The sequence below is a fragment of the Trachurus trachurus genome (genome assembly GCF_905171665.1).
Source record: "Trachurus trachurus genome assembly, chromosome: 5".
Classification (NCBI taxonomy): domain Eukaryota; kingdom Metazoa; phylum Chordata; class Actinopteri; order Carangiformes; family Carangidae; genus Trachurus; species Trachurus trachurus.
The window spans coordinates 25,328,564-25,341,549 of NC_139896.1; the positions used below are offsets into that span (position 1 = coordinate 25,328,564).

Sequence of the window (12,986 nt, forward strand, 5' to 3'; positions counted from 1 at the left end):
TACCTGCAAGGCTGACTGGCAAATTGGCCAATGTGAGCATGCTAACATGCTGCGATCAAGGTAAATGTGATACCTGCTAACCTGTTAGCATTGTCATTTTGTGAGTCTGTTAGCATACCGACATTATACTTTTCAAACAATTAAATTATGAGAAGCTCTGCAGCCAACTCTTCATATTCACAGTACATGTGGAATCTGATAAATATGATCTAATTTTCCTGCTCCTCTGTCTTTTCCACCCGCTCTCTGTGTAGACTATGCTGACTGCCATCTCAATGAGTGCCATCGCTACCAATGGAGTAGTGCCAGGTGGGTGAGCAGACGCTGGCACCACACAGCCATCACTGTTTGAAGCTGTCCGCTTCTAAATTTCTCTTTTCACTGACTGCTTTTGGCACATTACACCCATCGCAGCTTGATATCCCCAGAAACATTAAAAGCTTTAGTCTGGGATCTTGTGCACTTTAACTTGTTGTCACACAACATTATTTACACAAAATAAAGCATGAGCCAAATGCCTGGGATGTAAAACCCAGTGTATGTGCTTCTATCTGTCTGCAGTCACATTAATGTACACATTGAACAGTGTAGCTGTATTTTATAATGTGGGTTTACACAGTGATGCTGGCCTGCATCAGTTGGTTGTTACAACTGTCTTTCCTATTACTTTTTCCAGCCTTAATGCTGCAGCAAAGTACTGATTAAAGTCTATTTATTTATGTTAAGTTTATTCATTTGCACAGTATTAGCATTAGTATTAGTATTAGGAACACTGTGGTGAAACAGAATAAGTGAAGATTAGTAGTAAAAAATACTAATACAAGGTGTATTTGTTACATTTACATCTTGGTTTTTTGGAGGACAGATGCACAGCAGATCCAAACTGGTGACACACACATATTAATCTTAAATAGTCACAAGTGTCTATTATTTAACAGCATTTCTGATTGTTTGTCACTTTTCTTGTGTCTGTGTGTAGCTGGAGGCTCCTATTACATGATATCCCGTTCTCTGGGCCCCGAGTTTGGTGGAGCAGTGGGGATCTGTTTCTACCTGGGGACCACCTTCGCAGGAGCCATGTACATCCTGGGGGCCATCGAGCTCCTACTGGTGAGAAACTTCCTCTGCTCTCCTCTCCTCAGTCTCTCTGTCACTGCCTCGGTTTCACAGGGATTTATTCATGTGTTGCTGTGCGGAGGCGAGATGTGACAAAGATGAGTGTGTGGTGAAGAATGAAGATCAAAGGTCCCAATATAACCTGACCAACTCCAACATTTATGAGCATTTCATAGTAACTACATCACTTCGATGGAGATTTAAATCATACAAATTATATAGACATATACTGTATGATCCTTCAGGATTTTTTCAAACCATATCAACACATGTTGTCACTGATTCACATCATACATATACACATATACATGCACTTCAACATAATCTAAAATATAGCATAAACATATAGAATAGGAAATTAAACAACATATTTCGGAATATCATCTAAACTTGAGACACAGCTCAGTTTGTCATAAATCTGCATTTTGAGGTGGATGGATTGATATGATGAAAAATTACTTTTACTTTTTATCTATTATCTATCTATTATTATTATTATCACCACAGATTTCATTTTTTTATACAGAAGTTTGACTCTGGTGTTATCATGTTTGGCATTTCCAGAACCGCTGTCATGCTGTTGTTGTTGTTTTTTTTCTCAGATTGGAAATTAAAAGCAAAGACAGATCACAGCCCAGTGAGTGGGTTCATGTTGATGCGAGTAAAGTAGAGAACTGTCAGCGCTCTATTGTACAGCCTACACAAAATGACATCCATTTCAAGCTAATTCATCCTCAATGAGCTAAAGGGAAAATGATGGCACAGCATTGCCAGGTTAGTGGAGGATGACCGCTCAAATCACAGCTTTTCCTTCCCTGCGGTGAACTCCTCAACATCAAACTCTGACAATTTTGTCATGGTGATACCGCTGTCACAAAGGATGCTCTAAAGAGGAAGCTGGTGTCATTGTGCAGCGATTGCACAATTACCACGGGCAAATCGACCTCTCAGATTAAATTATGTTGGGAATACATAAAAGATTTGGTACCAGGTAGCTCAGGTCCAAAGAAATCCAGTGCCAGTGTTGGAAATGGTTCAAAGACAAGAGGCAAGGAGCCAAAACAAGCCGGCACACACAGAGACACTTAAACGGCAGGTACTGATCTCTACTGAGAACACAGCTGCATCACTTTATCTGCATGCTTTATGTGCATTCATTTATTACACAATTGTATTCAACCAGGTAAAAGAGATTTAAATCTGTTGATGTGGCCTGATGCTCGGACTCATTTGCCATTCTACTGCCGCTTTATTATTCAGGGTGACGATGTGTTCATGTCAGCAGCTGTCTGTTCAGCTTTGTCGATATCACTCTCACGGATGTCAAAGCTTCAGTAGTAAGAAGATTATATAACCCAAATGAACAGTCAGACATTTTTGGAAATACTCTTTTCTTGCCAAATGTTAAATGAGTTTAATCATATGAATATGTAGTCTTATCCATGTTTATCATATATTTTTATTGCTAAGATTCAGAAAACATTTGTTGTGCTTCTAGTTGGTTTAAATATAATCCATCTAGCTATCTGTGCCACTTAATAGCTGACACTTCAGTGTAGTAAAATGAGTGGTGGATTTGCAATTGTGATAAAAAACGCAATGTGCTCTGAGAAAAAATTTAGACTTGATGGCGCACAGCTCCGCTGTGAGCCGCATCTTAAAGTAGAGTTCCTCTCATTGGGTTTATTTTCCTCCTCACTGTCCTTTGAAGCTATTTTTTCTCCAGCTGTGTGTTCTTCAACGTGGATTCTGATAAGTTGATGAAATGCAGGGATCTTTCATCTCGATCTCCATCCCTCTCTTCCTCCTCCTCCTTCTCCTCCACCTCCTCTGCCTTTTATTACACACTTCTCCCACTGCAGCCCCTGCTGCATGGAGTGCTGGGTAATTATGCAAATACTGCATTAGTGGGAGATCAAGACACTGGCGGAGTAACAAGACCATTCTTTGAAACAGCTCTTATCAATTTGGTCCACTGTTATCAACATACCAGAGTATGTTTTTAAAAATATATATTATTATTCTTTAGTTACTCTCTTTCTGGATGCCTCTAATGGATATGCAGAGTTTGATCATGCCTGGAGGTTAATTTTGTCTTCTGGGTCAAAGCTGGCTTAGTTTCCATTGTAAAATAACAATCCCTGCAGAATTGTAAGGAGCGGATCTGGAGAAGGCTGATTTGAATATGTTTCATCCTTCCACCCAAGCCAAGAACACAAACTGATGCTGCTATTTTAGGAAGCAGCAGTTCACGGTGAAGCAGGAGATTTGTTTGCCTAGTGATATGCTGTTCTTAGCATCAGACCACTTGCTCCAGCCAAATGACCGAACAGAGCCACACCGCCGCGCTTGTTCTCCTCACTAGTCTTTGCTCTGTGTGATGATTAAACAGTTTGTGTGGAGACCAAATGATTATCTGAAATAAAGAGAGAGAAATTCCCGTGATTATGTAACAGCCTCGTCATGAATCATGTGGAGCTGGTGGCAGATCCTGACAGGCTAATTAAGGGTTTACCGTTTTATATATGATGGGACTATTCTTAGATTGACCCGTAGTAACAGTGTAATAATGGCAGTTAATTTTGAATATTAATACCATGCTTTAGTTCTTTAATTAAGCTGGATTAAAATAGCAGTCAGTATTATGTGTGCTGCTTCAAGCTCCAGTAGAGGACTGTTAATGCGAGCTTCACATGTTTTCACACTCCACAGAGTTGTCCCCTTCACTCACCTCATCCCTCGCCGCCTTTCTCACCTCCCTTTTATTATATTTTGTCTTTTCGTTCCTTTACTCCGGGTGAAATTTATTAAATTTAGCAGTAAACAATGAGTTGGAGGACCAGGCTTGTGACCTGAAATCTGCCAGTTTATATCCCCAGACAGACCGGGGAAAAGTGAGGAGGGAAAGTGGATGAGTAACACCTGCACTCTCTAAACAACTACCACCAAGATGCCCTTAAGCAACAATGAGATTGTATGGAGCTTTTATGATACAAATACAGGTGTGCTGTCCCTGGATACAGAAAGGTAAAGAAACACTAATGTAATTTCTCTTCTTCAGATATACATATTTCCCAAAGCGGCCATCTTTCCCCTGGAGGGACTGGAAGGCGCCGAGGCGGAGGCTGCCCTGCTTAACAACATGCGCGTGTACGGAACCATCCTCTTGATCTCCATGGCCACGGTGGTGTTTGTTGGCGTGAAGTATGTCAACAAGTTGGCCCTGGTGTTTCTCGCCTGCGTCATTCTCTCCATCTTGGCTGTGTACGCCGGGGTCATCAAGACCGCGGTCGACGCTCCGGACTTCCCGTAAGCAGCCAGCAAAGTCTAACAGATCACACCTGGGAAATAACACACACCAGTTGTAGGACCACATGCTCACACAGATACACTTGTTAAACGTTATACAGCCATCTGCTTTAATTTAAAGGCTTAAGTTGGGAATGAATAAAAGTGCACCTTATTTGTTTTTGTTTTATTGAAGTTATTCAGTTATTGGCCTATGTGTAAATCAGGAATCACATTACATTAATTTATAATTTTTTAACAGAGTATTTTGGGGTTTATTTTTGTTCAATCAAATTAATTTGATCTGAAGAGCCGAATTGAATCAAATGAAATCATGGGCAGAACGTGACATATTGTGCTGTTTAATATTTTGAATCAGGACTGGAAGAGTCAAAGCAAATCGCTGACAACCAGACTCACCAGACATTTTGTTCCTTTCTTCTCTCCAGCGTGTGTATCTTGGGGAACCGCACTTTGGTGTGGAAGACCTTTGATGTGTGTGCCAAGACCATTGAGACCGCTAATGGGACAGTCACCACCCAGCTGTGGCGCATGTTCTGTGATTCGCCTTATCTCAACGCAACCTGCGACAAGTACTTTGTTGACAACAACGTGACGCGGGCCCAGGGCATCCCAGGAGTTACCAGCGGCATCCTGGCAGGTTGGTTCATGTACACCATCCACACACATGTACAGTAAGCAAATATTTATCTCATCTCTCTGATTCACCAGGAGGATGGATGGATGAATTTTTATCGTCATGAAGTACAGTGTTTATACTTCAGCCACATTCACGCATAAACAGGAATGGGACGCCTCCGTGGCTGTCCTGGTAGTGGGTGTACCATATGGACCTGGAACCCCATGTCAAACTTGTCTTAACAAGTGTTCAAAGAAAAAGAGAAAATAAGAAAAAATACAGCACAAACTGCATTTGTAACAGAAAGTAGTCACTCACTTGATTATCTGCTAAATTGAAGTCCTCAACATAATTAATGAAAGGCCTCCATGTATTCTCAGATAATTGCTGCTTGACATCTGTGGTGGTTGGTCCAATTATTATTATTTTTTTTATCACTGTGCAATGCATTTTTGGCATAAAGTAAGCTGATGACTATAAATACACAGATAATTAACTGCTATTGTTTGCATCTCAATGAATGCATTGTTGTTTATGTACAAGAATAAACATGCAAAGGATCTGTGCCACTGATAATATGGGAGATTGGGACATTGATTGGTTGACCCAGCAGCTGAGAGCTTGTAGATAAAACGCTTCTGCAGGTGAAGGTTATTTGGTGTTTGATTCCAGAGTCAGGTGAGACATGTGGGCTAAAGGGCAAAATACTTTTGACCTTGTTGGCATACTGACTTTCTTTCACTGGAAAAACACAAAGGACGTTAGCCTATTATCTATTATGTGCATTGAGGCAACAAGAAGCTAATTCTTTGGTGGAAACCTTTGTAGGAAAAATAAAAAATGATGAAGGATCTCAAAGACAAAGCAGGAGAAGGTGAAACCAGCACATGTGTGTTTCTCAGCTCTGGGCAGACAAAGCTAGAGGAAGTCCAGAGCTGGGTTGACCTTGCTCCTATTAAGTATTAGTTGCTGGGGTGACAGGAAAGCCTATGTCAAAGATTCACATTTGTCGATTAGAGCCTGTGGTTAATACAGTGCCACCAAAAAGTGTTCATGCCCCCCCTCAAGGAAGTTTTCATGTTGATGCTAATTAAGAGAAAAAATGCCCTTCAATGTCAAAGTAAATACAGATCTGTTCTGATTACCATTAGAGAGAACAAAAGACATGTTTGCACAAGCACTCTCCTCCTCCAAGAGGACACAACTGTCAGTGCTTTTACAATCTCTCACTAACTGTGCCACTGAAATAGAACAGTGTAAAACACACAAACCACATCACATCCACTCCAGTGCTATAAAATGTGAAGCCTTCAGTGGAGTTCATGCAAGTGATTGTAACGCTGTGTTTTAAACTGAAACACTCGTCTCTTCTGTCCCTCCCTCTCCTCTAAGAGAACCTGTTTGGAACCTATTACGAGAAGGGGGACCTGATCGCCAGGATTGGCATGGACTCAGTGGAGGATCCAGAGGATCCTCTGACGAACGCTAACCGCTACGTGTTGGCCGACATAACCAGCTTCTTCACGCTGCTGGTTGGCATTTACTTCCCCTCGGTGACAGGTGATCTGTTTTTCACTTCCCAACTACCGTAATTCTTTTTTTTTTTTTTTTAAGTATATTTTTTGGCATTTTTGCCTTTATTTGATAGGACATAGTGAGATAGACAGGAAAGGGGGAGGCAGAGAGAGGGGGAATGACATGCAGGAAAGGTCTGCCCGACGCGGTATTCGAACCGGGGACACCTGGGTTGAGGACTGTAGCCTCTACATGGGGCGGCCGCCTTAACCACTGCGCCACGCACCGCCCCCCAACTACCGTAATTCTTGTGTGTTTGACTTTACTTCCAGGAACTAGATGCTGACATTTTCATATCTGAGTAAAAAAGTAAATCACAACGCTTTTGTCCTCAATACCAGACTCCTCTGAATCCACATGTTCAAACTGATCCCTTTGCTTTTATGTGAATAAACCTCTGATCTCATTGTTTGCTTCTTGGCTGTCTGCTCAGGGATCATGGCTGGCTCCAACCGCTCCGGAGACCTGCGTGATGCCCAGAAGTCAATCCCCATTGGAACCATTGCAGCCATCACCACCACCTCCATAGTCTGTATCCTCTCACTACTGCCCCCTGCAGGATAACAGGAATAAGTGCACAGACCAAATAAAAAAAACTGATCTGAAATAATGTCACTTTTTGAGGTAAGCGTATGTATTTTAATCTCCCGTTCATCAGCCCAGGAAGGAAACTGTACTAATATCTGCATGTCCAACAAATCAACAAACTCCAGTCTGTTAATGCTCCTCAAAAACCTAATTCTGACCTTGTTGATACAAGACATTTAAAATGACTGTATCGGCTCCAGCCAGATATCCACTCAAATGGTATTTTAGGCTCAGTGAAGATATGTCAGGCAGCACTGCATTTTGGTTGGACCCAAGGCGACGATGCACTGTGGTGTTCTGCTCTGCCGCAACAAAAACACACTGATTGGCCTGCAGGGAGCAGCCTAATTAAAGGTCAACGTTTTAAACAGTGACAGACCAGAACTGCTACAATACCAGTCTGATTTTGACAAGCTGTGATGCATTGTTTTTCTGTACTGTATGTCTCTGTCTCACATGGAAGTTTTCTAAAGTCCTGATGATGCCACTTCTCAATCTGTTTGGTGCCTCAGTTTCATATGAAGCACATTTTTCCCACTTAGGGTTAAGGCACAAATGCAGGATGTGTAGTGTAGGATAAACTTTCCATACATGTTCTTAAAGGTGTACAGAAAAGAAAAATTAATTTGATTCCACTCTGGGTATATAAAATAACTCATCTATCAGACAATGTAGGCCAAACTTTGTGCGAAATTCCATTTTCGAGTAAATCCGGGATGAAAGTGGGGTAGTTTTTTTTCCACATTGGATAATGCAGGCACACAAATTATGTGTCACGTTGCTCACGATTCATCAGCCACTGATACTGGATCCGTCATCCATCTGAGACACACACACACACACACACACACACACACCGAGCTCGGACTCGCCCCAAACATTGAATATCCCGCCCGCTCGATAACGACCAATCAAATTTGTTTTCCTTACTCGGGTAAACTCGTGCGGCAACTTGTGGAAACTCGTAGAAGGAGGCGCGACAAACAGGACAAACGGCCATTTCTGAACACCTTTAAACTGGTGGGATAATGACAGTGTTTCAGAGAGTTTTAAATTGACCTAACCCTTTATTACCATCTGAATAATTATTTAGCTGCAGCACATCTACTCCAACATAGGAGTCATTGGTGATTACAATGATCTCCCTCTGAAGCAGCCATGCTGAATGTCTTCGATGTATCTTACAGTAATCAGCTTGAGGGTCTGGCCAAATTTGATTAGCACTTCTAATCGCATCATTGAGCTGCCTGTGCATTCAGAAGTTAATAAAGCAGAAGGATATTAGTTACCATGTCACTGATCTATCAGATATTATCCTAAACAAAATCGATTGATGTCTGTTCCCAGCTAACACAGTTAATTGATTTATTAGACCATTAAGTCTCTTCAAAGCAACGGTTTATAATTGTTATCATAAAGTCCCATTAATCACTACTCAGGTTTTATTGTAGAATATTAAAGCTGCCTAAACAAACATCAAATATCCACCATTATGAAAACACAGCACTGGCCTTTATGAGAAAACTTTCCTGATGTGTAATTGTTCAGACATGTCCAGTGTGATTCTGTTTGGTGCCTGCATCGAGGGCGTGGTCCTCAGAGACAAGTAAGTCTACTCTTGTTTAGCTCAGACAAACTACACAACGAAATCCACTTTGCATGCATTGGAAACGGCAAGCAACATTTTGCATGCTCCTTTAGGTTCGGGGAGGGAGTGCACGGGAACCTGGTGATTGGCACGTTAGCTTGGCCGTCACCGTGGGTGATCGTGATTGGCTCCTTTTTCTCGACCTGCGGCGCCGGGCTGCAGAGTCTGACGGGAGCCCCTCGTCTCATGCAGGCCATCGCCAAGGATAGCATCGTGCCCGCCCTTCGGGTGAGTCTGTCTGCCCATCTGTATGTCATATACATGGTGTTGCCCTCCTTTCTGATGACAGCAGAAATCACTTCACACACACTTGTTTTAAAATAGCAGTGGAGTCAGTGTGTTTGTCTGTGTCGTCCCTGCAGATCTTCGGCCACGGGAAGGCCAACGGAGAGCCCACATGGTCGCTGCTGCTGACGGCTTGTATCTGCGAGATCGGCATCCTCATCGCCTCCCTTGATGCAGTGGCGCCCATCCTCTCCATGTGAGAACTGAAACAAACTCTCATTCGCTGCCATTTTTCAGAGGCACCGGCAGGAGATTTTAGAGCAGCTACTCCCCCACGATTCCTTAAACGATGCAAATGCCAGATTTTATGGGCTCAGGATTTAGCTCATCACACAAAAGGGCAGACCACTTTTCTGCTTTGGTAATACACATAAATACCAGGAAATGTGACAGATATTGAGACAGCAAACCTCTTGGACCGCGTTAAGTGAAATAACTCTTTCACGTCACAGGACACGAGAAGAGCTTTGTTTAAGGATGAGTATCTATGCTTGTGTGCGTCCTGCAGGTTTTTCCTGATGTGCTACATGTTTGTGAACCTGGCCTGCGCCCTGCAGACGCTGCTGAGGACTCCAAACTGGAGACCTCGCTTCAAGTTCTACCACTGGTCAGTTCAGCAGCTACTAAGACAAAAACAAGGCCGCATTTACATTTTCTGCATTTAAATCAGTTTTCAGCTCAACTGTGTTTGTCTCTCTCTCTCTCTCCCTCTCACTGCCTGTGTCTCTCTGTCTCTCCATACATACAGGGCTCTGTCCTTTCTGGGGATGAGCTTGTGTCTAACTCTCATGTTCATCTGCTCCTGGTACTACGCCATTGTCGCCATGGTGATTGCCGGCTCTATCTACAAGTATATCGAGTTCTCAGGGTGAGTGGAGTGCAACCTTAAGAGAGGGTGGCTGCCATAGTTTTAGTTGACGTGTGCGTGCGTGTGAATTCGGTATTGATGTTTCAAAATCCACACCATCAATCATTTTTGTTCAGGGGGTTTGAGAGGAAGATTGTTTTATTTTTTGGCTCCACTGTTTGTCTCTCGTCATGTGAAACCCTAGACATAATTTGTTATACAGAACATCCTCCTAATGACAGTAACACTGTTGTCATTTTCCTTTTTTTTTGCATCTCTTTATGTATATTGTTTTAATGTTTGCTATTTGTCTTTTTGTAGCTGCTTTGTTTCTGTTTCCATCTTTTTTGCATCTCTTTGCTGTTGTGTTGCTTTTCTTCAGTGAGATTTAGCAGGTTCTGGACTCTGAGGTTCAAAAACTGCCAAAGAAATTGAGTATTAGTTCACAATAAATCTGAAGAGTGAGACGTAACATGTTACTGTAACAAACAAACAAATGTATATTTTAATACAAATTTATATTAATATTATATATATTATATATTATTTAAATAAAATACTCAGATTGGCATTAGGAGCAAAGAAAAGGTTAACCGGAACTCATCAAACTGTTAGGAACTTTCTTGAGCTATATAACATGCCAGACTAAGAAATTCAATCTCCTTTGTAGGAAAAATGAATATCTGGATGAATCTTGGATGTTCCATCTGTATTTTTTTTTTTTACTTTAGAGAAATTAACATTGGAAAAACATAACAGCGAGTGTATTTTCAGCACCTGTAGTTCCCACTTTTTTCTCCTAGGAAATTATTCTAGAAATAATCTGATAATGAATTAGCAGTTAGTTCATCATGAATTGCTGATAATTGTGAAATACGTATTGCAAGAAAATAACTGAGCTCAGTAACTTTCTAATAGTAAATGTTGGTACTAGCTCGGGGAGGCCTGAACCCCCGGTCCCTCGTCACTTAGAGGCCCTTCAGTCATCCATCCATGCTTATAATGGAGTAGTAGCCTACGTTCTGTATTTCTTCATGCACACTAGTGTGTTTAAGCGCTGCGATTCCCTGTGCTGAGAGACTTCATGTTAACTTGACATTTACCAGCGATGTCCAATCCTCTATCACTCTGCATTATGTCAAACCGTCCTCTGAAAGTAGATCTGCTTCAGTGTGCTGATTGTATCACTGTCCCTTTTTAAATCCTGAGCGAAGCTGCAGAACTGTTGTTCATGTTTTGAGTGACGACTGCTGATCGATGCTGTCTGTGTTTCAGTGCCGAGAAGGAGTGGGGCGATGGGATACGAGGTCTTTCTCTGAGCGCTGCACGTTTCGCTCTCATGCGGCTGGAGGAAGGTCCCCCGCACACCAAGAACTGGAGGTATGACGCACCAAATCACAAGTTGTGTTGTTGTATCGTGATTCTGATTAACACAGATATGAACATGTTCAGCTGTTTTCTCATTTGTGATTCTGTGTTTGTTAATTCATAGTAACACGTGAACTTCTCTCGTCATCTCTCTGTCTCTCTTTCCCTACCAGGACTTATACTGGGCCACTTCTTTCTTCAAACCTTTATTTCAGTCTTCACTGTCCTTCTTGTCCCTCTACTTTTTTCCTGCACGATATTTTCACTTTTTCTTCCCTCTGCTCTTATCTCTCATTAGGCCTCAGTTGCTCGTGCTGGTCAGCACAGACGGCGAGCAGAACGTGGAGCAGCCTCGTCTGCTTTCTCTGACCAACCAGCTGAAGGCAGGAAAAGGTCTCACCATCGTTGGGACAGCTCTGGAGGGCACGTACCTTGAGAACTACGACCAGGTCCAGCGTGCAGAGCAGGTAGGGAGCCTTTAACTGTTAATGACAAAACTATCATTCATATAATTTCTACTGTATGTCCACTTGTCATCTGCATCTTGGTTCAGTTACCGTTTCTGTCGTTCCTTTGTAGGCGCTGCATAAACTGATGGAGACAGAGAAGGTGAAAGGCTTCTGTCAAGTGACCGTGTCCTCAAACCTGCGTGATGCTACGTCCCACCTTGTCCAGGCCAGTGGACTGGGAGGCCTGAAACACAACGCTGTGCTGGTGTCCTGGCCGCGCAACTGGAAGCAGGGAGACGAGCACCAGACCTGGAGAAACTTCATCGGTGAGTCACTGGGGAACAAGAAGAAACTGATAACTTCATACAAAAAGACTGAAATCTGTTTTAAGGAGGGTTTTGAGGTTGGACTGGTGCTCACCTGCAGATTTCAAACTCTTTTTTTTTTGGCTGTTATCTTTGCCTCTGTAGAATCAGAAAGACAAAATCCCAACCAGCTCTGGCTTTGACTAGCTCATCCTGGTATTTAATGTCTTGCTTGAGGGAAACTGTCAAAAGATCATTCTTGATCAAACTGTACAATGTTAAAAAAAGAAAAGAAAGAAGAATATATTTAATCAGAAGAGGATTTACTCCTGCATCGGGCAGCCCTTTCCTGCATGTCATTCCCCCTCTCTGCCTCCCCATTTCCTGTCTCTCTCTCTCTACTGTGCTGTCAATTAAAGGCAATAAAAGCCCCCAAAATATACTTTAAAAAAAAGAAGAGGATTTACTAATGCACAGCAGAATTATTCATCAGTGACACAAAATCTGAAAAGAGAAACTTCCCGGTAATGAAATTTAACCTAATCAGTGTCAGCTGTATCAAAACAACTTAGTATGGAAGTTACAGTTTGAGTAATGGAGAAAGTTCGTAGATGCAGCACAGCTCACGCTCCTCCTGTCTCGCTGCGTCTGTCTTTTTGTACGACAGAGTTGGTCCGAGAAACCACAGCCGCTCACCTGGCTCTGCTCGTCCCGAAGAACATCACAGCCTTCCCGTCCAACGGCGAACGCTTCACTGAGGGTCACATCGACGTGTGGTGGATCGTCCATGATGGAGGCATGCTGATGCTGCTGCCCTTCCTTCTCCGCCAGCACAAGGTACCAACAAAAGACAAAGCGACAGGAGTCAGAATCGATC

General features: G+C 42.5%; 1 protein-coding gene across 1 annotated transcript in view; it reads left to right on the forward strand.

Annotated features, from left to right (window-relative positions):
• LOC310986035 (solute carrier family 12 member 5-like) overlaps window positions 1-12,986 on the forward strand; it is a 167,805-nt gene that overhangs the window by 148,013 nt on the left and 6,806 nt on the right. The window contains exons 5-19 of the mRNA XM_083971740.1: window positions 255-309; window positions 980-1,110; window positions 4,178-4,425; window positions 4,854-5,065; window positions 6,437-6,604; window positions 7,053-7,151; window positions 8,756-8,813; window positions 8,909-9,083; window positions 9,218-9,336; window positions 9,649-9,747; window positions 9,889-10,008; window positions 11,263-11,367; window positions 11,654-11,822; window positions 11,935-12,130; window positions 12,777-12,946. Coding sequence (XP_083827866.1) covers window positions 255-309; window positions 980-1,110; window positions 4,178-4,425; window positions 4,854-5,065; window positions 6,437-6,604; window positions 7,053-7,151; window positions 8,756-8,813; window positions 8,909-9,083; window positions 9,218-9,336; window positions 9,649-9,747; window positions 9,889-10,008; window positions 11,263-11,367; window positions 11,654-11,822; window positions 11,935-12,130; window positions 12,777-12,946 — 2,124 coding nt within the window. The remainder of the gene's footprint in view (window positions 1-254; window positions 310-979; window positions 1,111-4,177; window positions 4,426-4,853; window positions 5,066-6,436; window positions 6,605-7,052; window positions 7,152-8,755; window positions 8,814-8,908; window positions 9,084-9,217; window positions 9,337-9,648; window positions 9,748-9,888; window positions 10,009-11,262; window positions 11,368-11,653; window positions 11,823-11,934; window positions 12,131-12,776; window positions 12,947-12,986) is intronic.